Source organism: Hylobates moloch, unplaced genomic scaffold (assembly GCF_009828535.3).
Source record: "Hylobates moloch isolate HMO894 unplaced genomic scaffold, HMol_V3 SCAFFOLD_17, whole genome shotgun sequence".
NCBI classification, from domain to species: Eukaryota; Metazoa; Chordata; class Mammalia; order Primates; family Hylobatidae; genus Hylobates; species Hylobates moloch.
The window spans coordinates 64,827,809-64,851,465 of NW_026652292.1; the positions used below are offsets into that span (position 1 = coordinate 64,827,809).

Genomic DNA, 23,657 nt, shown 5'->3' on the forward strand with positions numbered 1-23,657 from the left:
TGAAGTTCCAGATGAACATGAATTTTTGAAAGACAGAATTCAAACCAGTTACAATGTCCATGTGTAAACAACCAGGGAGAGTAAAAAGTTAAATTCCTACTGGGACCAGGCAGCTAATGTAAATGAGTTAAGTGAACCAACATGAATAGCACTTGACTTGTCTCTTAGTGTTGGGGTGTGATAGGCCACAGAGGAAACTGGCAAACCGAGCATGCATGTCCTGTGTGAAAGGGGCAGCTCCTCACCAGACCCGTCCAATTGCTGCCATATGGGAATGCAGACAAATGTTGCCAGATCATCCAGTTCCTCCTCAGAAGCCAGAAATCCAACGTTTTAAGTGGAATATGTATATTTTTAGTTGTTGGTCCAGTTAATTTAAAAAAAAAGTTGTGTGAGCTAAAAAGCTCCAACTCTAGCCCACCAGGAATCAGCTTGCAATATCCAAAATCTACAGTTCTTAAGAAAACCTATCTGGCATCATATTTTCCCAAAGCAGAACATTGCTTCTCATTTTTGGCCTCCCGTGAGAATTACCTGATGCAGTTGGTCTGGAGTGATCAGGCATGGCTAATTTTTTAAAGCCACCTTGGTGATTCTAATGCGCAATCATGGCCAAGTAATGGATATTCACAAGATTATAAAGACTTTGCTTCATTGACTATTCTATTTGATTTTCTTCCCAGGTGCCTGGCACAGGGTCTACCTTACAATATATCCAATAAATACTTATTGGTTAAATTAATGAACAAAGAGTTTTATTGAATATAAATACATTGTTAACAGATGAAAATTAAATACTGTGACCCAAAAGAACTCAAGAAAGTACTGTCTCACATTGAAAATTATAATGGATTATATGTTATTTCTTCTGGCATTTGAAGCGTTTTGCAGAAACAATTACTTCATTCATCTCCCAACTTCCTGGAGATTAGTGTCATCTGTTATTAGCCCCATTTTTCAGATGAAAAAATTGGATCTCGTAGTGCAGCTTTCTCCTAAACCACATTATTATTTTTTAATACCACCAGGAATTTGATGGATGTCCTACTGCAAATAGAATTAGAGGTAGCACTTCTAGCAAAGGAATGAAAGACACCACTTTCTCAGGACTATACTCAAGACATGTTAAGAAGCTTAACCAAAGAGGCAGAGAAGGAAATTAAAACGATACCACAAAGAGAAACTAATTTTCTGCAGCTATAAACTACACAATTAGACACATCCAATAAGTGTTCCATTTTGTGGAGCCATTGTTAGTGCAGTACAGAAGTCAGAATGTCAGACCTAGGAGTTAGACAGATGGACAAGTGTTCACATTCCTGATACTGCCACTTACAAACTGCGGGCATCTCTACCTTCAATTTCCTCTGCTATAATTTGGCTTTCATAATGTTATCTGCCACAAGTGGGGCTCTTGTGAAGGTTAAACGATATGATGCTTGTAAAGTACTTAGCACATAGAAGGTTCTCTTTGTTCTTATTGTTAGAGCATTGCATCTTAGGCATTATTTGTCTGCATCTTTTCTTAGAACAAGACCATGTTCAAGATGAAATTTAGAGGACTTTCTTGTTCTATTGTTTAATTCATTTCTTGTTCTATTGTTAATCCTTCCCCTTAGATTATAAATGTCACAAGAACAAGGATGATGTTTGTTTTTGCCAGTGCCAAATAGGTGCTCAATTAATGTTGTTGAATAAAACATTAAATGATGACATCACTCCTCTGCTAAAAAATCCTCCTCCGTTTTCTCCTTATTTCACTCTGAGTAGAAACCAAAGCTCTTAGAGTGGACTATGAGATTCTGCAGGATTTTATACCAAGAGAAAATAAATAGAATGAACAAAAGGAAACAAGTGAGTGTTTTTCCTGAAAATCCTTTCAAATGTGTTATTAAAAGGCAGTGGTCAGGTGATGGGCCAGTCATAAAGTGAACAGAGTAGCCTAGACAATACCTAAGAATATATACTAGTTACTGTGGGTGACATTGGAGGAGATCCATTGTATAATGAACGCTCCAACAAGAAAATATACCTCGTAGTCCCAAATCCTATTAAGAATCAATTTGTAAATTTTTTTTGTGGTCTCTCGCCGTCAGAAGAATCAACCTTACTCAACTGTCGCTTGCTTTCTGATATTAAAGGCATGATTGGCTTATCCCAAAGAAAACTTTGAAGTTACAATGCTTGATTGTTAAAAATGCTTCCACCCAGTGGCTCACACCTGTAATCCCAGCTCTTTGGGAGGCCGAGGTGTGCGGATCACTTAAGGTCAGTAGTTTGAGACCAGCCTGGCCAACACGGTGAAACCTCATCTCTACTAAAAATACAAAAATTAGCCGGGTGTGGTGGCAGGCACGTGTAATCCTAGCTACTCAGGAGGCTGAGGCAGGTGAATTGCTTGAACCTGGGAGGTGGAGGTTGCAGTGAGCCCAGATCACATCACTGTACTCCAGCATGGAGCTTGATCATAGCTCACTGATCAAAACCTCAACTAAAAAATATAAAAATAAATATGGGTTATTTGTGTTAGCTTGAGGAAAATAAATAGTACATTAGGTTTAGGTTATATCCAAAAAGATACTGCTGTGATTTTGATAAATTCCTTTTTGCTTTGGCTGCTTACCTCATATACAGGTGAGATCAAAGAGGCAAGGTGGCTGGGTGAGGTGGCTCACATATGTAATCCCAGCACTTTGGGAAGCTGAGTGGGGAGGACTGTTTGAGCCTAGGAGTTCAAGACCAGCCTGAGCAACATTGCAAGACCCCACTTCTAAAAAAAAAAAAAAAAAAAATACTGGGGCATGGTGGTGTGTACCTGTAGTCCCAGTTCCTTGGGAGGCTGAGGCGGGAGGATCACTTGAGCTCAGGAGTTTGAGGATGCAGTGAGCCGTGATCAAGCTGCTGCACTCCAGCCTGGGCAAAAGAGTGAGATTCTATCTCAAAACAAACAAACAAAAAAACAGAGGCTCAGCTTTTCCAAAGTCTTACAAACAACAAGTGGCAGCGCTTAGATTCAAACAAGTTCTCCCTGAACCCTAAAGTTCCAAATCTTCCCATCATAAATGTTAGCTTTAATGTGCTCACAAAAACATTTTTAGTTTCCTATTTCACTTTCTCTATTAATTTAGCTATTTTTAAAACACCGTTTTTTAAATGAAGTTGCATTATTTACATTGTTTACAGTGCAATGAAGTATTCACTTAGTCAATGACTGTACCTTAGTCTGTGGAACAGACCATACTGGTTGCTAATATTGCATGAGCATACAATTTACCATTTAAACAAGAACATTTTTGAACATGAAAAGGGGGTGCAGACTATGGGGTGTTAGGACAACTCTCATAAACTGGCAGTGTCCTGGACAAACTAAGAGGTCTTGTCACCCTATTTATAAGGAACTCCAGATAATTTCCAAACCGCCACACAAAGGATAGCCCTGTAGAAGTAGTTTTGGCAATTTGTTTAGAGGAGCAAGGGAAAATTGAGGTTCAATGATCAATCTTAAAAGATCTCAAGGAAAATTGACGCCTTTTCCATATTGTTTTCTGCTAGTATTCTCTGGCTAGTTCTGCCAGTAGAGCAGAGAGGTGATATAAACAAACACACTTAGAAGTGGCTTTAGAAGGCATTACAGCTTTTGACCATCTGGTTGTTTGCTAACATTTGCCTCAGATAACATGCAATAATTATTCTGCACTCAACTGACCAAAACTCTCTCTGAATGTTTTGTGAAGGACACAGTCAACACCAAGGTAAAGAAGATTAAATAGGACCCTGCCTTGATTGAGAGAGAGACTGAGTCAGGGGTAGAGACAGAAACAGAGCAGAAAAAGAGAAAGGAGAGACACAAACAGAGATGTAGAAGAACATTTAGACAGAGAGAGACATTGAGCCAGAGAAACCCAGGGACAGAGAAGAAGAGGGAGACAAAGAGACAAAGATAAAAGCAAAGGCACAAAAACTAAGAAAGAGTGAGACAGAGACAGAAAAACAGATAGAGAGATGGAAAGGCTGACAGAGAGAGTAGCATTAATTTTATGAGAAACAAGTGGATTTAGGGAGCCACTCTAAGTAGAGTCAAATTTACTCCATTTGCATTTGGAATCTGTAGATTGTTTTCAGCAAATTCAAGCACCTTCTAGTTGCCTTCTTTTAAACTGATAAACTAATTATTTTATAATCAAGCATAACAAAACAGGTCAATTAGGAAGGTCATTTTCTGCCTCCCAAGTTCAAAAAGTTAAAAAATGAAATGCAGGTATTCTCCTCATATTCAGTCACCAACACTGTTGCTACTTTTCTTAAAAGTGAATGATTTGGGGCTGACTCCAAGATCCGATAACAACTGCATGGTTGGGCAGCAATTTTCTGCAAGAATTATTACCAGCATATGAACCCCAAGTTATCTGGGGCCTTGTATTTTCAGGAGTGAATTTGAAAATACTAAATGAATTCTGAGTGTATGTGTTTGTGTCTAGTCATGCTAGTATTTATGAACTGTAAGTCCACTTTAAAAATAGGCACCATAGTATTAGGTTGGGGCAAAAGTAATTGCGGTTTTTGCCATTACTTTCAATGGTAAAAATCACAATTACTTTTGCCCAAACCTAATAAATAAGTTCACATTTGCAACTAGTAAAAAAATGTACTCTCTATTCCCAGCATCCATGACACTACTAATGAATCAGCTTGTCACTGACTCAAAGAACACAGATAGGATCACAGTACCCCTGAAACTCCTGGTGATTTTGGTTTTGTTTTGTTTTGTTTTCTGAGACGGAGTCTTGCTCTGTCTCCAGGCTAGAGTGCCTTGGCATGATCTCGGCTCACTGCAAGCTCCGCCTCCCGGGTTCAAGTGATTCTCCTGCCTCAGCCTCCTGAGTAGCTGAGACTACAGGCGCCCACCACCACGCCTGGCTAATTTTTGTATTTTTTTTTATTATTATACTTTAAGTTTTAGGGTACATGTGCACAATGTGCAGGTTTGTTACATATGTATCCATGTGCCATGTTGGTGTGCTGCACCCATTAACTCGTCATTTAGCATTAGGTATATCTCCTAATCCTATCCCTCCCCCCGCCCCCCACCCCACAACAGTCCCAGGAGTGTGATGTTCCCCTTCCTGTGTCCCTGTGTTCTCATTGTTCAATTCCCACCTATGAGTGAGAACATGTGGTGTTTGGTTTTTTTGTCCTTGCGATACTTTACTGAGAATGATGGTTTCCAGTTTCATCCATGTCCCTACAAAGGACATGAAGTCATCATTTTTTTGGCTGCATAGTAGTCCATGGTGTATATGTGCCACATTTTCTTAATCCAGTCTATCGTTGTTGGACATTTGGGTTGGTTCCAAGTCTTTGCTATTGTGAATAGTGCCGCAACAAACATATGTGTGCATGTGTCTTTATAGCAGCATGATTTATAGTCCTTTGGGTATATATCCAGTAATGGGATGGCTGGGTCAAATGGTATTTATAGTTCCAGATCCCTGAGGAATCGCCACACTGACTTCCACAATAGTTGAACTAGTTTACAGTCCGGAGTTTCACCATGTTAGCCAGGATTGTCTCAATCTACCGACCTCGTGATCAGCCCGCCTTGGCCTCCCAAAGTGCTAGGATTACAGGCATGAGCCACCTTGCTCAGCCTAATTTTTGTCATAGTTATTGATTCATGGGAAGACATCAGATCTGTGGAAACATAATTTGCCATTTTCTTCCACCAGACTTCCACAGGCTTAAAATCAAGGAAGAAAAACATTGTCCGTGTTTCAAAAGCACAAAATAGAAGCTGATTAGGATTGTGAATTAATGGAGTACAAGCCATTACTCCCAAGCCAACCCATGGGAAATAGAAGTTTTTGCTATCTGCTGTACTGCAAAAAGGAGGAAGATAAGAATAGTTCTCATTATGGTGAAATTACCACTTTTATTGCCACTGTCAGTACTTGTTGAATTCATAATTCATGGCCCATTGCTCAGCACTGACACATGACATTGACATGTGATGGTATTTCCTGTGTAACAGAAAAAGCGGCCAGTGAAGAATGACCACTTGCATATACCACTACTGAGGTCTGCATGACCAAAAAATGGAGCAATCAAGAGGATGATGGGCTGATGTGTTTTCAGGACTGTCAGGCATTGTAAGATAGAACCTTTCCAACTGGTAAAAATGAATACATTTTCATTTAGTTCGAGCACAGTTAAAATGGCCTACATATTTACACGCTTACTTTTTATTCTCTTTTTGTATTGCTTCATTTTATCGTCTTTGAAGTACTAGTATACTAGTAGTTTGGTTTGACTTCTAGATGCAGAGATATGGGAGTCGACTTAATTTTGAATGATCTCATTGAGCTCAGTGGTTTATGTAGCCAACTAATTTATTAATCTGCCCATTGTAGGTAGCAATAAACATTAACTTAATAAGTGATATGAATCACTCAACAAATATATATTAGTACCTAATATATGTAATACACTGTGTTATTGTTAATAATCGAAACAGGATAAGACACCTTTTCATCTTATGTAGGTATTTTTGCCCAAATATATCTCTAATGAAACCTTCCCTGGCCACCATATTTAAAATTATGTCTTTCCCTATCCTATTTCTTACCCGTATCCACCAACAGAAATCTCTAGGCCCCATCCCTCCTTTCTATCTGATATACTTTATAATTTGCTATTTATTTTTGTTAATTATTTTTTCTTTCCTAAATATCGTATAAGGTCCACTAAAACAGAAGTTTTTTGGCTGGCTCATTTGGTGCATTATTGCCAGCATCTGAGACAGTTCCTAGCACATAGTTAGCATTCAACAAATGCTTTTAAATTAGTTAATTCATAAACAAACAGAATCCTCCCCTCAGGGAATTCGGGATCTGCAATGTCATAGGTATTATAATAGATGCAGATGGTTAGATTCTAGACAGCAGGGATTTCTTTTCTATGTAACCACTGTATATTTACAGTTCTACAAAGAACAGCATTTATAATGCTTGTAATATGTACATTATAAAGAATGCTTTTTGGACAAATATTTATGAGATGAAAAGTAATTTTTTATCTCTTTTTGTATTGCTTTGTTTTATGGTCTTTAAAGTGTTATGTTAGTATATTAGTAGTTTGGTTTGACTTCTAGATGCAGAGATATGGGAGTTGACTTAATTTTGTTTTCGTTTTTGTTTTTTTTTTGAACTTCCAGTTTTTATTTTTTAAACATCATTTAACAAGAAAAACATTCAACCAAATTAAAAAGAATTAGGTTGGATTAATTTACAATAAAATAATCAACTTAAAATATCAGCCCTTCCATTTAGGGCCAAGCAGGCCAATAGTTCCTATTTAAACATCAGAAATGCACAATTATTTTTACCTATATTTGATGGCACAAAAAAATAAAAGTTTTACAATTTCCACTGACACCCTCCCCGCCCTCCAGAGTAGAGTTCTTACAGTTGCATCTTAGGTCAGTACTCAGGCTTTTAAAAATCATCTTACATTTTGAAATATAATACAACTACTCTGATAACAAGAATACTTGTGAAACAATTCTTATAGAAAACAAATACCTTAGATAATTGTGTGGAACATTAGACTGCTCAAAGAAACAGCAAAGATGAAAAATAATGTACAAGAATTATAGTCCCTTGTTTATAGAAACCATCCAAATAAAATATTTTCCCTAATTTTCCTTGCGTCTTATAATTTACTAGCAGAGATGAATTACAGGAAGCAGAATGCACCAGTTTTCGGTTCTTGGTTGTAGCTGCCAGCTTAGGAGTTCGTGACTATACATATAAAGCAAATATATTATGCTCACAAGTTCTGGAATGGAAAAAAACCCGGATATCTCTAAAATGTTTCTCTATCCTTGCTGTCAAGTCATGACAAAAAAAATTCACAGCAATTTAAAGGATGGTGAAAGACTAAACATGGGCCCACTAAAATAGAGATTAATTTTACCTGTTACACTCCTATAGTAAAAATTGTAATAAGTATGATATTGTATTAAGTAACATTCTATAGTAAGCTGTGGGAGCAAATACAACATTTAACAGGTTCATTTTACAAACCAGGCATGGTAGCCTTTAGACAGAACATTTTATTTTCACACTCTTGAACATGTAACCGTTAAAAAAACCAAAAGGAATATGCAATTTATGACAGCTGGCCAGGCACTTAATTTGGAGAAAGAGAAGGATTTTGAGGTAAACTGGGATTATTTTGACTTAATTTTGAATCCTCTCATTAGGCTCAGTGGTTTATGTAGCCAATTAATTTAAGATATGAATCTGTCCCTTGTAGGTGGCAATACATATTAACTTAATAAATTAATAAAAACAAAAAGTGTTTAGTCTCCATGAGGGTAAATGTCCTACATACTAAGGCAGTTTGGAGATTGATTCACCTTCACCATCAATTTTCTTTTAGTGTGATTGGCTGGGGAATTCAGTCCCACCTCCTCATTCTGTCGGTATCCTCCTTAATAGAGTGCCTTCACACACAGCTATCTATTTAGGGGATCGCTTCACACACTATGAGGAAGCATAGATGTAAATTCTAAACGCATCTGCTAATTACAAGTAGCAAATCTGCACATACTGAGACAATCATATAAGATATATAGTCTGATTTCATGCTTTCAGTAGATAGTGATTAAACATTTCATATATTAAGCACTGTGCAACGTACTGGAAATTCAGTAATGAATAAAAAATACAATTTCTGATTTAATTATATGGTGGGGTATACATTTACTATCTTATGTATTTTCTACTCATCCCGTCTACTTTTTGCCCCTCTATTCCTCTGCCCTGGCTTTCTTTTAAATTGATTAAATATTTTATATATTCCATTTTAATTCCTTTATTGGAGTTTTGACTATACCTTCTTATATTATTTTTTACTGCTTCCCTTGTATCTAGAGATTTCAGTGTGTCTCCTTCATTTATTATAGACTGTTGAGTTCATATGTTACCACTTCATGTAAAATGTTAGCATCGTACATTAAAATTCCACTGACCCTCCCCCAACCTTCATGTTATTATTGTTGGAAATTTTACATCTACAAATGTAATAAACTCCACAATACTTTTTTGCTGTTTTAAACAAAGTAGGAAAGGAAAACAGGATAATATATTTATTCACATATTTTCAATTTCCTGTGCTCTCTATTTCTACCTGTAGAGTCAAGTTTCCGTATTATGCCATTTAACCTCAGCCTGAGGACATTCCTTTAGCATTTGTTGGAATGCAGGGCTTTTAGCTATGAATTATCACAGGTTTATTTTATCTAAAAATATCTTTATTTCAACTTCATTCTCAAAAACATACGTAAAATTCTGCATTGATAGTCTCTGTATTCCCCTGAGAACTTTAAGGATTCTGTTCCACTGTTTTCTGGTGTTTCTGCTGTTTTTGATGAAAAATTATTCTTACATTATTTGACCCTTGTATGAACGGGTCCTTTTCTTCTCTTTTCATTTTAAAGCCTTTTTTCATTTTTGATTTTCAGCATTTTGCCTACAGCTATGTGTGATTCTTCTTTTATTTATCTTCCTTTGGTTCAACAGGTTTCACTTGTGTTTTAAAACATATGTGGAATATTTTGGTCATTATTGCTTCAAAATTTTATCTCACCTCTCATTATGTTCTTTAATTATACCTATGTTGGACTTTTTGATATGATGAACAGATGAGTAAAGCTCTCTTTATTTTTAAATCTTTTTCTATTATTCAGATTTCTTCCTTTTCATCTCTATTCAAGCTCATAATCCTTTCTTCAGTAGTTCTCAGTCTGCTGTTAAGTCCATCTAATGTTTTCCTTTTAGAATTTTCTTTTTATTTCTAGAATTTTCATTTAGTTCTCTTTTGTAGTTTAATTTCTCTTCTGAACTTTTTTATTTCTTTACTTATTGTGACTATCTTTTTCTTTGACGTCATTTCTTACAAATTCCAACATCTGTGCTAACTAATGTCTGTTTTTATTGACTTCTCTTTTTTCTTGATCATGGGTCACGTTTGTTCTGCTTTCTCACATGTCTAGTAATTTTTTTATAGTACAAAAGATGTTACTAGGATACATTGTAAGGAGTTTGGATCATGTTGCCTTCTTTTAAAATATATTGAATATTATTTAGAAGCATTCCACAGTTCAGCAGCTCTTTTTGGTCTTTCTAGCTTTAGGTCTATTCTTTGCTAGGATCTGTCAACTTTAGCTATTACCTCAGTGATACACTATGGCCCTTACTCTAGGAAATTATCTTTACTCCCAAAATGGTTTTTCTGAGTTCTCAGGGCAATGCCAGAGGTGCTCAGTGAAGGCTTTTTTGGAAGGGCGGCAGGGCTAGAACTCTAACACCTTGCAGCATTCCAGCTCTACATGGATTGTGTTATTTCATTCCATTCTCAGCCCTGGCTGCTAAACATTATAAAACCTTACCCTGAGCATACATATCCCAATCCTTAGTCAATAACCCACATTTAATTTCACACAAATTTCCCACCCACCAGCTACCCGCAGAATACACACACATATATCAATTCTCTCTTTGCCCTGGCCTACAAATTCCAGCCACTTCAGGAGCCTAGAACTCTAATCTCTGCCACTTCAGCTCAGTGACTATGAGCTCCACCTCCCTGAACTGTGGAAGGAACATGTCACCAGGCAGGGGCGAGCCAGGGCATTTGTGAAGCACACCTCTAGGGTTTTTCTTCTCTCAAGCATCGCAGTCCTATGTTGTTTATTGTTCAATTCTTGGAAAGAGTTGCCTCATGTAGCTGTCCAGTTATATGGTTCCTTACAGTGGTATAGCATATCCAAAAACATTTACTCTGTAAAGGCTAGAAGTAGACATCTTCCATCTTCCATTTCAGTAGGGAAGACGTGTCAAATATGTAATTGTATCACAAATTGTTTTAATTATACTTGCTATGGAGAAGCATAGAAAACTGTGGGCATCTGTAATAACTGTTCATAATCTAGTTGGTTTGCCCTATAAGGTTTTCCTCAAAAAGTTATTGAACTGAAATCTCAAGGATGAACAGGCATTAACCAGACAAAGAGAAAGTAAAGCAAAAGTTTAGATTCCAATAATAGCAAGTGAAAAGGCCCTGAGACAGTAGGGAATATGGTATACTCAAATAAGTGAAACAGAATGATTAATATTTGTTTGGACTGCATTGTGTGGCTGTCACTGTGATACATGCTTTATATATTATGTCATCTGATCCTAACTTTTTGAAGTAGATACTGTAAACCTGCCCAATGGGTTAATTTTGCCTGCTGCCCAGATAGAGCTGATTTATCAAGACAGAGAAATTGCAATAAAGAGCTTAATTCATACAGAGCTGGCTGAGTGAGAGACCCAGAGTTTTATTCTTCCTCAAATAAGACTCCTTGAAAATTCAGAGGCTAGGGTTTTTCAAGGATAGTTGATGGGCCATGGAAAAGGTGCTGCTGATTGGTTGGGGATGCGATCCTAGGGGTATGGAAAATGGTCCTCATGATAAGTTGGCTTCTGGGTAGGGTCACAGGACTGGTTGGTAGGTCTGGGCTAAGCCATTCATTGTCGGAAATGCAAAAACCTGAAAAGACATCTCAAAAAGCCAATCTTAGGTTCTACAATAGTGATGTTATCTGCAGGAGTAATTGGGGAAGTTATGAATCTCGTGACCTCGAGAATAACGGCTGGTAATAGCTTATGGCTACACCTTAGCAGAATTCAGGCTCCTCTCATCCTCCTAACCTGGTGATCTTTCATTAGCTTTACAAAGGCAGTTTAGTTTTGGGGAAGGGCTATTATCATTTAAACTATAAGCTAAATTTCTCCCAAAGTTAGCTTGGGAAGCAGGGGAGGGTGGAGGTCTTTCTTCTCTTAGGCAAGTAGGAGATACAAGATGGAAAGTTGGCCAGTGGAAGCTGTGTTTGAACTGAGTTTTAAAGGTCTCATGGGGCTGGGCGCAATAACTCACTCCTGTAATCCTGGCACTTTGGCAGGCCAAGGTGGGTGGATCACTTGAGGTCAGGAGTTTGAAACCAGCCTGATCAAGATGGCAAAGCCCTGTCTCTACTAAAAATACAAAAATTAGCCAGGCATGGTGGTGGGGCATACACCTGTAATCCCAGCTACTCACGAGGCTGAGGCAAGAGAATTGCTTGAACCTGGAGGTTGCAGTGAACTGAGATCACGCCACTGCACTCCAGCCTGGGCAACAGAGTGAGACTCTCAAAAAAAAAAAAAAAAAAAAAAAAGGCTACACTGGGATACAGAAGTTGAGAATTGGTGAACAGCTGACAAGACTGAGGGAACAGCACATACCCTGGCATGGAGGTTTGAAATGGCATAAAGGGGAGGAGCAGAATGCCTGTGTAGGGAGCTAAAGTAAGATCCTCATGTCCTGGAGGAGTTTACAAAGGAGAGGGTAGTTAGATGGCTGCATCCTTCCAGAAATGGAAAACAGAAGCAAAATATAGGGCGTGTTTCATGTAAACCAGATTTATTTTACAAGTTTAAAAGAAGGGGAACACCACACATGGGGGCCTGTCACAGGGTGGGGGTCAAGGGGAGGGAAATATTAAGGACATTTATAACATTTTTTCACCCCACTCTACACACACATGCGGAGCTTAAAACCTAGATGGTGGGCTGATAGGTGCAGCAAACCACCATGGCACATGTATACCTATGTAACAAACCTGCACGTTCTGCACATGTATCCCAGAACTTAAAGTAAAACTTTAAAAAAGCTTACTTAGATATTAATCTAGGAAATGAATCAGGTCTTCCTTAGATATCCAAAGTGAATTTATTTACTCATTTGCCAGACATTTATTGACCTTCTGTAACATGCCAGACCCTCAACCAGCAGTTGAACGAGACATTTCATACCACATAAGTGTCAAGCAAAAGGAGGGCCTGCTTTGTGAGTTCTAGCAAGAAGGGTGGTGTGGCCAATAGTGGATGGCCTAGAAAACAGGGAGAGTGGCTGCAAATGCTGTCAGAGACTCAGGCAGGGCCAGATCATACTTGGTGTCCTTGACAGAAAAACAACATGAAGCTTTTAGAGGGCTTTTAATCAGAGGAATGATCTTATTAATTTGTGTAGTTACTACTTCATTTTGTCACCCCACCCTACCCACACACAAGAGTTTTAGCCAGTGGATACTGTTGGTGGGAGCAACAGCCCCAGCGGAAACTAAATCAGTAGGCTTGTGGTCAGGACTTTTTTTATAATTCCAAGATAAGAATTAGAAAAGGAACAAGTGATACATTTGCCAGATTCATGTTATAAAGATGGTAGAACCTCGATTTAAATTGGTTTCTGCATTGATGCTTTATATTTGACACCTTCCATGCTGATCTGGGGGAGGCTAGTTACCTATTGATATGACATCCAAGCGTCTGAGACCTCAGGGTGGCTAAGTTGATGCTGACTTGGATAGTTGGTTCCTGACATCAAAAGTTGTTTCAACAGTTTTCCAGCTCACCCGTCCAGCCACTTTTGATTTTTCTTGAGTCCTCTCCAGGTATCTGCTGTCACACATACTGCTCCGTCTATTCCTGGGTTAATGTTTGACAAGCTTGTCTTGCTTCTTCCAGAATTACTCTGTTTGAAAAAGTTCCATTCATTAGCGTCCACATGTAAAAAATGGGAAAGATTGTCACATCTCTGGGCATATCAGTATATGCTAATGAAGCTGCATATTAAGGACATTTATTTTCTCATTTTCAGGAAGGCAAAGGTACTAACAGGTGATTGTGGTGTGAATGATGTATGTGAAGTGTCTATCTCTGCTATAATCAAAGATGGGGAGCAATAACAGAAAATTGTCATGTGGGCCCTTAGTGCTGGTTTGAATATTGAAATTTCAATCCAGTTAACTCTCCTAGTGATACTTATTTTATCCCTGATCTAAGGGCCAAAAAAAAAAAAAAACCACCAGATTTTTTTGGTGGCTTTTTTTAATCTTTTGCCATTCAATAGATAGATTTTGCAATTCTGCTTTCACTTGTTCGTCATTATCTTCAAAACAATATTTAGAAATAAAAACAAAACTAAATGAAAAGGAAACAAACTCTTTTTTTTTTCCTTTCGGGGGTCCCAACCCACTGCCTGTGATTGCCTGAGTGGATGGCTGCATCCCTGATCCCTCCTGCCTGGCTTCTCTGATAAACCCCGCAGCACATCCCTTTTCTCTCTGCAGACGGCATTAACAGAACTGATCCTGTATCTTCTAGGTTTCCTGTACGCTCAGAACAGCACCAAGCGCAGCATTAAAGAGCGGCTCATGAAGCTCTTGCCCTGCTCAGCTGCCAAAACGTCATCTCCTGCTATTCAAAGCAAGTTTGTTTTTTTGTTTTTTTGTTTTTTTTTTACTCCGAAACTCGTTTTGTTTCTTTAGGGCTGCATGCATTGCCGTTCTCTGCTTCTACAAAGAATCAATATATTATATTCTACAAAAGCAACCTATTGATGTACTCGTGTTTACCTAAATACCCAGGAGAACATTTGGGCAACAGGAGTCATTTTCCATTTTGCAGACTGACAGCACAGTCTTAGTGACAGGAGCCTGTCCTGCAAAACACTGGGACATTTTTGTTTGATGTAAGGAATGGGGACTGGACTCAAGTAACTGTAGGAATTCCTATTGCTTGCCTTGTTAGCAGAGCAGCTGGCCACTTTAACATATGACCTTGTACATTGTTTGACTCTCATCCACTGGGTCTATAATTTAGACACTACCAAAATTCAGAAGTATCACTAGATTAGAAAAAAGATTACAAAGTGTCACTTAAATAAATGTGACTTTACTTCTTTGTTCATTCTCTCCCTGTATCAGTCAAGATTCTCTAGAAAAACAGAACCAATACATACTCATGTGCATACACATAAGCACATACATATCATATACATACATACACATGCATATACACACATGTACATATGCATATATGCAAACATATGTAAAGAGACTTATTTGAAGGAATTGGCTCACACCATTATGGGGACTGGCATGTCTGAAATTCATAGAATATGCTGGCAGCTGGAAGTTCAGGAAGGATTTGATGTTACAGTCTTGAGGCAGAATTTCTTCTTCAGGAAGCCTCAACTGATTAGATGAGGCCCACCCACATTATTCAGGGTAATCTATGCTTAACTTAATGTCAACTGATTATAGATATTAAACACATTGACAAAATACCTTCACAGCAACACTTAGATTAGGGTGTGATTAAATCACTGTGTACTATAGCCTACCGAACTTGACAAGTAAGGTTAACCATCACATTCTCCATCTTCTTTTTCTCTCCAATTTTGTGGCATTCTTAAAGAGTAGAAAATAGAGGAGTATCTAAGGGAAATCCTCAATTTAGTTTATAAAGATGCCATATAACTTAGAATATACATTGACAAATATTCTCTGTGTACAAATATTCTTTTATACACAATTTTTTTCAAGCATCAAACAACTCTTAGACAGAGAAGGTGGTGTTCTTTGCTAGTGAGAAAATGCAACATTAAAAATCTAGGTGGAATTCCCTAAGTATTGGTGCTATAACCCACATCTCCACCTACTCTCTTTTTATAATGCTACACCATTTTGTAGGAACTCATGGATTCAATTAGTGATTTAAAAATATGAATGCACTAAAATGTCATGGGTCTCCACAACACAAATGAGAAAATATGGAAAGAACCACAAACAACATAATACATTCAGTGAAAAGTCCCAGAATAGAATAGCAATTTGTTTCAGTGGCATTGACCAAAGGTGATATATCATCATAATAAGACTTAATTGATTTGCTTATTCATTCAACAAATATTTATTGTATGTCACTGTCTCTTCTTGTGCTGGGAGATGGAGCAGTGAATAAAACAGATTAAAAACCAAACCAAACCAAAACAAAACAGAAAAAGCTCTTCTATTAGAGCTTACATTATATTCTGTGGGGAGAGGAGGCAGAACTAAATAACTTTCATTAGTAATAATCCAATGCACATACAAAAATTAAAATTATAGTTTAGATACATTGCTCTGACTTTTTTTCTTTTATTGCACACACATGCACACCATCTCACCATCATCAGCAACCTGGAAGACCATAATCTAGAAAAATGCCAGAGCCCTAATCCTACATGATACTGAAGCTGCAGGCGCTTTTATTGCCACTATTTGTCAGAGATTGCTGGTTATTAGAGTCATTCCTTTTCTCCTTTCAGGTTGGAATCAAAATTGCCAATTTATCAGATATTTGCTGAAAATATAGTCATTTGTACAATGTAGATAGGTAAAATGTAACTTTCAAATGGATCTCTGTATTCACATAGAGAAGTAGAAAATTGTCATGTCTCATTAGCACTCTTCTGCACCAGCGTCTGATAAAGCCATGCCCCCAAATAGATGTTAATGGAGGATGCAATGCGATTTTCAACTAACTGTGAGGGAAAAGGATGTTTTGAGAGGAAAAAAAAATAGAAAACACTAAAAAAAAGATCAGAATGACTTTAAATACTAATGGGATTGTATAGTACTGGCTGATACTGAACGTACGCTAGACTTAGCTCATGATTTGTGGACCCCATAAGACTTCCGCCTTCTCCTCTTCCTTTTACGCCTTCTCCTCCAGGGTTGGAAAGGTGAATGGTTTATTTATCATGTTTGCAAAAGTCTCTCATGTTCAGGACAGTCAATTTGGAAAGTACAAAGAAAGATAAGAGCCTATACGCACGTGCACGCCACACACACATAATCTGCTACCGTGAAGTAACTACAAATTACTAGTAATATTTTTTCCCATCAGTGTATATGTACTAATGATATCATATCTATCCCAAATTTTTATTATTTCATTTACATGGTATACTTTCATAAATATCAACTCTGCTATTAAAACTTTTTGTAAAATCATTTTAATGGTAAGCATAATACTACATTGCATAGCGCTAGTATATTGTATTTGACCCCATTCTCTGGCTTTGGATATTTAGATTTTTCCCCTTTTTACCTCCCACTCTCAATATAAATAGCACTATGATAAATGGCTCTGTGTATATAGCTATCTATGCTTTTAAAATTACTTTCCCCTAAATTTTGAATTATTGGATAAAAGAACTGATTTATCTGAATGCAAGCTTCCCAATGTATATTAGAAAATTTTTCCACAAATTGGCCTTTCAAATGTTTTTCAGCAAAGCATACATATTTCTTCTTGAGTTCTCTTATTATTTAGGCATAATATTCTTAATACTTGGAAATTATATACCTTTTATAGTCATTTGTTAAATACAGATTTAAACTATTAGTTCTGGTGTTTGTGCCTCAAACGAAAGCGTTAAAAGAAGCAGCATATGACAAAGATTTTCTGCATGAAGAACCATAGACATTCTTAAATGTTTGAAAATTAAATGTATTTCTCATTTTTAAAATGTCAAAGGCAAAACTTACAAGTCCAAAACTACTGTGTTAAATAAACCACATATCTTGACTTTGATGTTTGAGAAGACTATTAGACAAATATCAAAAAGCGCCATTGTCTTGGAAATGTACCAGGGAGCAACACACATGGCTTCAAGACAGGAGGTGACAGATCTATGCCATAGCCAATGGCCTTCTCCCATCGAGCCACCTGACTGGTAGTTCAGCAAGAGTAATAGATACCATCTAATGAGAATTAATTTAGGCCTTAGAATGTCTTCCACCTCACACTAATATCACCTCAACCAGAGTAAGAAATGAGACAGGGATAGAGTCAGCAATACCTTGGCTGTGAGCAAAGAATTGTCTTGTTCACATTTTTGGCCCATCCCACTGTCCCCTAGGCAGTCAATTGCCCGCAGCTCTTTGAACGTCCATCCCAGGATGCGGATGAATGCACAGTCGGATGTAGTCTTCTAATCACTATCACTCTGTAGCACTCACTCTGAGCTTCTTATATCATTCATTGGCATCAAGAGCTGTCCAGTTGCTGAAGTTGGAATCTTCTCTCTGTTTAATGATCCCCCACCCACCATCTTAATGGCTACTAAACTCCAATCAGTGTTCTTTCTGAATATCTTTTAATTTCACTTCTCCTTTTTCTCTCTTGTGCTACAGCTGTGAGCCAGCTCAGACTTTCATGATCTCTTCCAAGAACTATTGAAAGAGGCAAAGGGGTGCATTGTGGGTTTTAGCATCATCCTGGCATGTGTTTGAATTCCTGTTGTGCCTCATACTAAACAAAATGCCTGTTTATTACTGTAAACTTATTTACATAAATTCTCTGCCTCTTAATTTCTTTATTTGGTCATTCATTCCACAATATTTTTAGAGACCACATAGGGCAGGCATAATACTAAACACTCACTTTCTAGTGAAGAGTGGAACACAGTTTACTACTTTCCTGGCGCTTATGTAGGAAGAGAGAGAATAAACAAGAAAACAAAGGTATTCTGGGAAGTGATAAGTGTTATAGCAGAAGTAAACCTGTGGTAATATTATGGAAAGGGAATATATGCAGGGGACATATCTTGATTGGCTCAGAGAAAGCCTCAGTGGCAAGATGTTTTTAAGTCCTTAAAATAAAAGGAAGCCAGCCGGGCGCGGTGGCTCACGCTTGTAATCCCAGCACTTTGGGAGGCCGAGGCGGGCAGATCATGAGGTCAGGAGATCGAGACCACGGTGAAACCCCGTCTCTACTAAAAAATACAAAAAAAATTAGCCGGGCGTGGTGGCGGGCGCCTGTAGTCCCAGCTACTCGGAGAGGCTGAGGCAGGAGAATGGCGTGAACCCGGGAGTCGGAGCTTGCAGTGAGCCGAGATCGCGCCACTGCACTCCAGCCTGGGTGACAGAGCAAGACTCCGTCTCAAAAAAAATAAATAAATAAATAAATAAAATAAAAGGAAGCCAATAATGTGAAGGTCTGGAGAGAGTGTTCTAGAAGGAGGAAAGGGGCATGGTTTATTGGAGATAGACAAAGACGATTACGATTATCAGAAAATGGATTGTCATGGGAATAATCCATGCAAAGTATTTAGTATAGGAAATATCATGAGCATGAATCAATGACAAGTATGAACTCAGTTGATGTTCCCAACCACCTTCTGAGGTAGGTACATAGAATGACTAAAAAAACTGAGGCACAGAGAAACAAAACAAATGCCCCAGTTGGCAGAGCTAGAATTCTGACTCCACAGCCTGCTGTCTTCATCACTTTAGCAGGCTGAGCTGCACTGATGACCTCTGATATTGATTGAGGGTCTATAGTAGTAGCTGTTTTGCCTAATGTAAATCTTTAAATTAGAAAAAAAAAAAAAAAGAGAGAGAGAAAACATTAGATCTGGCCTTTTGCCTGTAAGAGGATAGGTTTTACGCAATTCACAATTGAGATAGCTGTGGCCTGAAAAGGTTATAATGATTTGAGCAGAATCCCACAACTGAGAAGTTGAATAAACAAAACCTTATACCCAAAAGAACCTTACTCCAGTGATACAGATACACTTACTGTCTGACTGCAAGATTTGAGACTATCATACCCACAGAAGAAAACTTACTGGAAAAATTCAAGGAGAGGAAAAGAAAATTTCATAGGGTTGGCACCCAGGAGATCCAATTGGACTAGATGGTTTTTAAAGAAATAGTCATCACATTTTAAGTGATTTACAGCATATTATAACAATAGTAGTAATAATAATAGCCTACTATAAGGAATATAGGCTATTTTACATATGAGGAAACTGAAGACTAGACAAGGGAGATTATTTGCTCAAAATCACAGGGCTTCTGAAAAAAACCTGAAATGAGAAACTCATCTCCAAATCCAGTACTTTCCAACACTGAAATTCTACGATTCAGTATCAGTCAGGGTCCAGGAAGGAAACAAAAGGCATATTTAAATAGGGCAACAGGGGATAGTTGAATGGACAATTTGCAAAGGTATGTGCAGGGTTTATTGAGCCAATAAGGCTATGAAACATTCAGTGTTAGCAAGAATGAAAGTTATCATTTCTAGGTTGATGGTTACCAGAAGGTGGAAAAAGCCATAGCTATAGCTGTAACAATAAAAAAGGGCTCTGGTCCTTGGATAAGAAATGCAGCTATTGTCAACTCACCAAAGAGCAAACCCAGATGATAAGTACCACAACCTCTCCCTTTTCCTCTTCTCCAGTGGCCAAACCCAATGGGAAACCAGAAGGGCAAGGAGTCCAGAAAATATTGTCCACAAAGGTCAGCCTTCCGGAACCATAGTAGCATTTAGAAAGAAGGAGGCTAAATGATGGAAGATGTTTTCCAGAGTCTGTAGATCTTAGGAGCCAGGCATTGTGATCTACAGGATCAGCGACAATTTCTAGAGTCAGTCACACTAAGAGTCAGTCAGACTTAGAGTCACACTCCTCTTATAAGATTTCTTCATGGGCCAGGCGTGGTGGCTCACACCTGTAATCCCAGCACTTTGGGAGGCCGAGGGGGGCGGATCATGAGGTTAAGAGATGGAGACCATCCTGGCCAACATGGTGAAACCCTGTCTCTACTAAAAATACAAAAAAATTAGCTGGGTGTAGTGGCATGTCTTTAGTCCCAGCTACTTGGAAGGCTGAGGCAGGAGAATCACTTGAACCCAGGAGGTGGAGGTTGCAGTGAGCTAAGATCGTGTCACTGCACTCCAGCCTGGCAACAGAACGAGACTCCATCTCAGAAAAAAAAAAAAGATTTCTTCCCAATTCTGTGGCATCTTGGAGGCTGACAACTGGCTCATGAATGTACATTGATATTGAGTAGCTATTTATAGGATTAAGGAATTTAGCTACTTTATGGATGACTTAATGTCAAGAAATTCCTAGCTACTATATTTTATGTAAGCACAAACACTTTTTTAAAGAAAGAATAAATGCTGTCAAGTCTCTAGCTATATCTCCTTATTGAATAACTCTGAGTAATTCACTTTATCTCTCTATGCCCCAGTTCTTTTACCAAAGAATAAAGTAGTCATTTTCCTTACTCATTCAATGGACATTATTTGACAAAAAGGTACTTACTAGATAATGGTCAGGAAATAATACAAAAGATAAAACATTCGACACTTGATTATCTGTGTACTTTTATGTGTTCACATTTTTATCTAAATTTGACTCATAACAACATCTACCCAGTACTATCTCAGTGCCCTCGTTCAATCAAAATAATTGATTCACTAAATTAGAGCTTCATTCCAGGGGTTTTTGTTTTTGATTTGAGCAGAAATGGGAGCATGAATATGACAAGGTTATGGTGAGACTAGACCACTCATCAATAGGCCACCATCAGAACATTGCCTTGCATAACTGCAAAACATAATTTCCTAACTGTGTTTCAGGTTTTTGGCATCAAATATACCATAACATTTCAGTGTGCTTTGTTTTTCCTGGTAGCATATTGATCATAGAAATTTTTAGATGCTTCTGTTGGCAGAGAAACCATCAGCATTTGGCTGTTGGAGGTGTTTGCAAAAAGCAACTTGAATGGCCAACATGTTGTCAATTAAAAATACAACAGTAACCTCCAGGATTTTTTTTTAATGTTTAACCTCTGACAGTTAATTAATCTCATGCTAACTCCTTGGTGAATTTAGCTAAAGGCTCTGACCTAGGCATGTAGTCAGGAAAACCTGTGGAAGAACAGAGGCATAACCCATGAATGTAAATTTAATATTTACATATTTCTTAATAGAAAGCAAGTTTCATTAAATTTCATTTTAAGCCCTAAAAGTGTTGTGTTCAAACCCTCAGATGTTATTTTTATTTATTTAACAAACATGTAGCACTTACTATGTGCCTGGTACAGTTTTAAGTGGCTTGCACAGTATAACTCATTATATCTTAAAAACAACTCTGTAAGATGGACACGATTATACCCATTTTACAGAATAGGAAACTGAGGTATGAGGGATTATTTAATTTGGCTGAATCACATCATCAGCAAGAGGCGTGGGAGTAGGGGAAGAGATTGAACACAGCAGTGGAACTGCAAAGTCTCTGTACTTTACCAATTCTCTAGTTAGTTTAACATTCTAGTCAGTTTTACAAAAAATATGACTAGATCTTTTTCCACTTACCTGTTCAACATGGGACCCTCATACACGGGACATATTGTGCAGGCAGATGGTGGTAGCCCCTTGAATGAGTTTGTTTGTTTTTTTTCTTCTCTCTGAGCCTCTCACCATCCGTAAATAAGAAGTAGAGACTGTGCCCAAGTCTCTTTCCAGATCTAGCATTGCAGCAGCCATTGAGATGGCATTAATTATTTCTGGCTGTGACAAATGGTGGAGGTTTCAAAGCTAACACAGATTTCCTCCTTTCGTGATACTTCACTATCCATGAAAGGCAGAACATGGGAAACATTAGAAACTCCATTTAAACTGGCTGTAATACCAATTGGCCCTATCGTTCAGGTATTGGCTACATGTTTTACCTATTAGAATATTTGTTTCTTACACATGTATGGGCTTTTACAAGTTTTAAAATTTTTTCTTTTGAATATTTCATTTTCATAAACCCCCTTTGATAATGGCAGATCACAAGGGTTATAATCTCTATCTTCCAAACTAAAAAAAAAAAAAAAAAAAATGAAGTGGCTTGCCCAAAGTCACATAGATACTTAGTGAAAAATGGAAAATCGTGGGGTTTTTTTCCTGGTCCATTATATATCTACCAGAAGTTGTCATTAAATCATTCACAGGTTTTAGTATAGGAAAGCTAGAGGTAGAAGTGTCAGGACAGCTGTTTTCTGTTGACAAATTTAATGAATTTCACTTAATATGGCAGACATTTATGGAGCACTATTTGAAAAGCAATAGTTCCAGGCACAGGGGAACACTCAGCTCACTATATCTGAAGACTAACATTGTACTGAAATAAACAGACACATATGTAGATCTAAGACACAATGAATACAAGTAAAGTGCTGTGAATGCTGCGAGAGGCAAAACTACAGAGATATTGGAGTTAAAAAGTTGAACGTGATAACTCTGGGATTAGCCTATTTGGTTCAAATCCTCATTCTGTGACTAACTAGTTATAGAAACTTTAGTTAAGCTACTTATCCCTTCTGGGCCTCAATTTCCTCATCCATAAGGTAGAAATGATAGTAAATAATCCGTAAGTTTGCTCAAAGGATTAATGAGCATGTAATGTGTTTAGAACAGTTACTGGCTAGTACGTGGTCAGCAAATGTTGGCTGTTTTTGCTGTTATTCTCCTGCTGCTACGATGATCACAACTACTGTAGTGATATAGGTGAAATTCAATCTCACCTAGGTGCATTTCACAAAGAGTTAATATTTCAGCAGGGCCATTTGGAGAAGAATCATCATTTCATCAGAGGGAAAAAAAGGAGGAGCATTCTAGGTACTTCAAAAGATAAAGCTTAGACAGGAGGGGCAAGAAGTATGAAAGAGAAGCAGCCAGCAAAGTGATCTGGGGCCAGATTTTGAAAACTTTCCTGGGCGTTATGCTGCATTCACTCTGCAGAGAGGCAATGGGGATTTTAAGTGAGGTTTTTAAGTTGAGGAGTGATTTTTCGTCTTGTCTGGCATTTGGGGATGGCTAGTCAGCCAAGAGTAGAGGGAGCTAGATATGAGCCAAATTTTAGAAGAGATGATGTGAACTTGAAGTTAGAGAAAAGACTAGCAA

At 37.8% G+C, this 23,657-nt stretch overlaps 1 protein-coding gene across 3 annotated transcripts in view; it reads left to right on the plus strand.

Moving 5' to 3' along the window:
• KCNIP4 (potassium voltage-gated channel interacting protein 4) overlaps window positions 1-23,657 on the plus strand; it is a 549,793-nt gene that overhangs the window by 381,270 nt on the left and 144,866 nt on the right. Inside the window, exon 1 of one of the 3 annotated variants that reach the window (XM_058430257.1) lies at window positions 13,968-14,355. The exons of the other annotated variants lie outside the window; for them this stretch is intronic. Coding sequence (XP_058286240.1) covers window positions 14,300-14,355 — 56 coding nt within the window. The 5' untranslated portion in view covers window positions 13,968-14,299. Of the gene's footprint in view, window positions 1-13,967; window positions 14,356-23,657 lie in introns of those variants that run through there. 3 annotated transcript variants of the gene reach the window in all.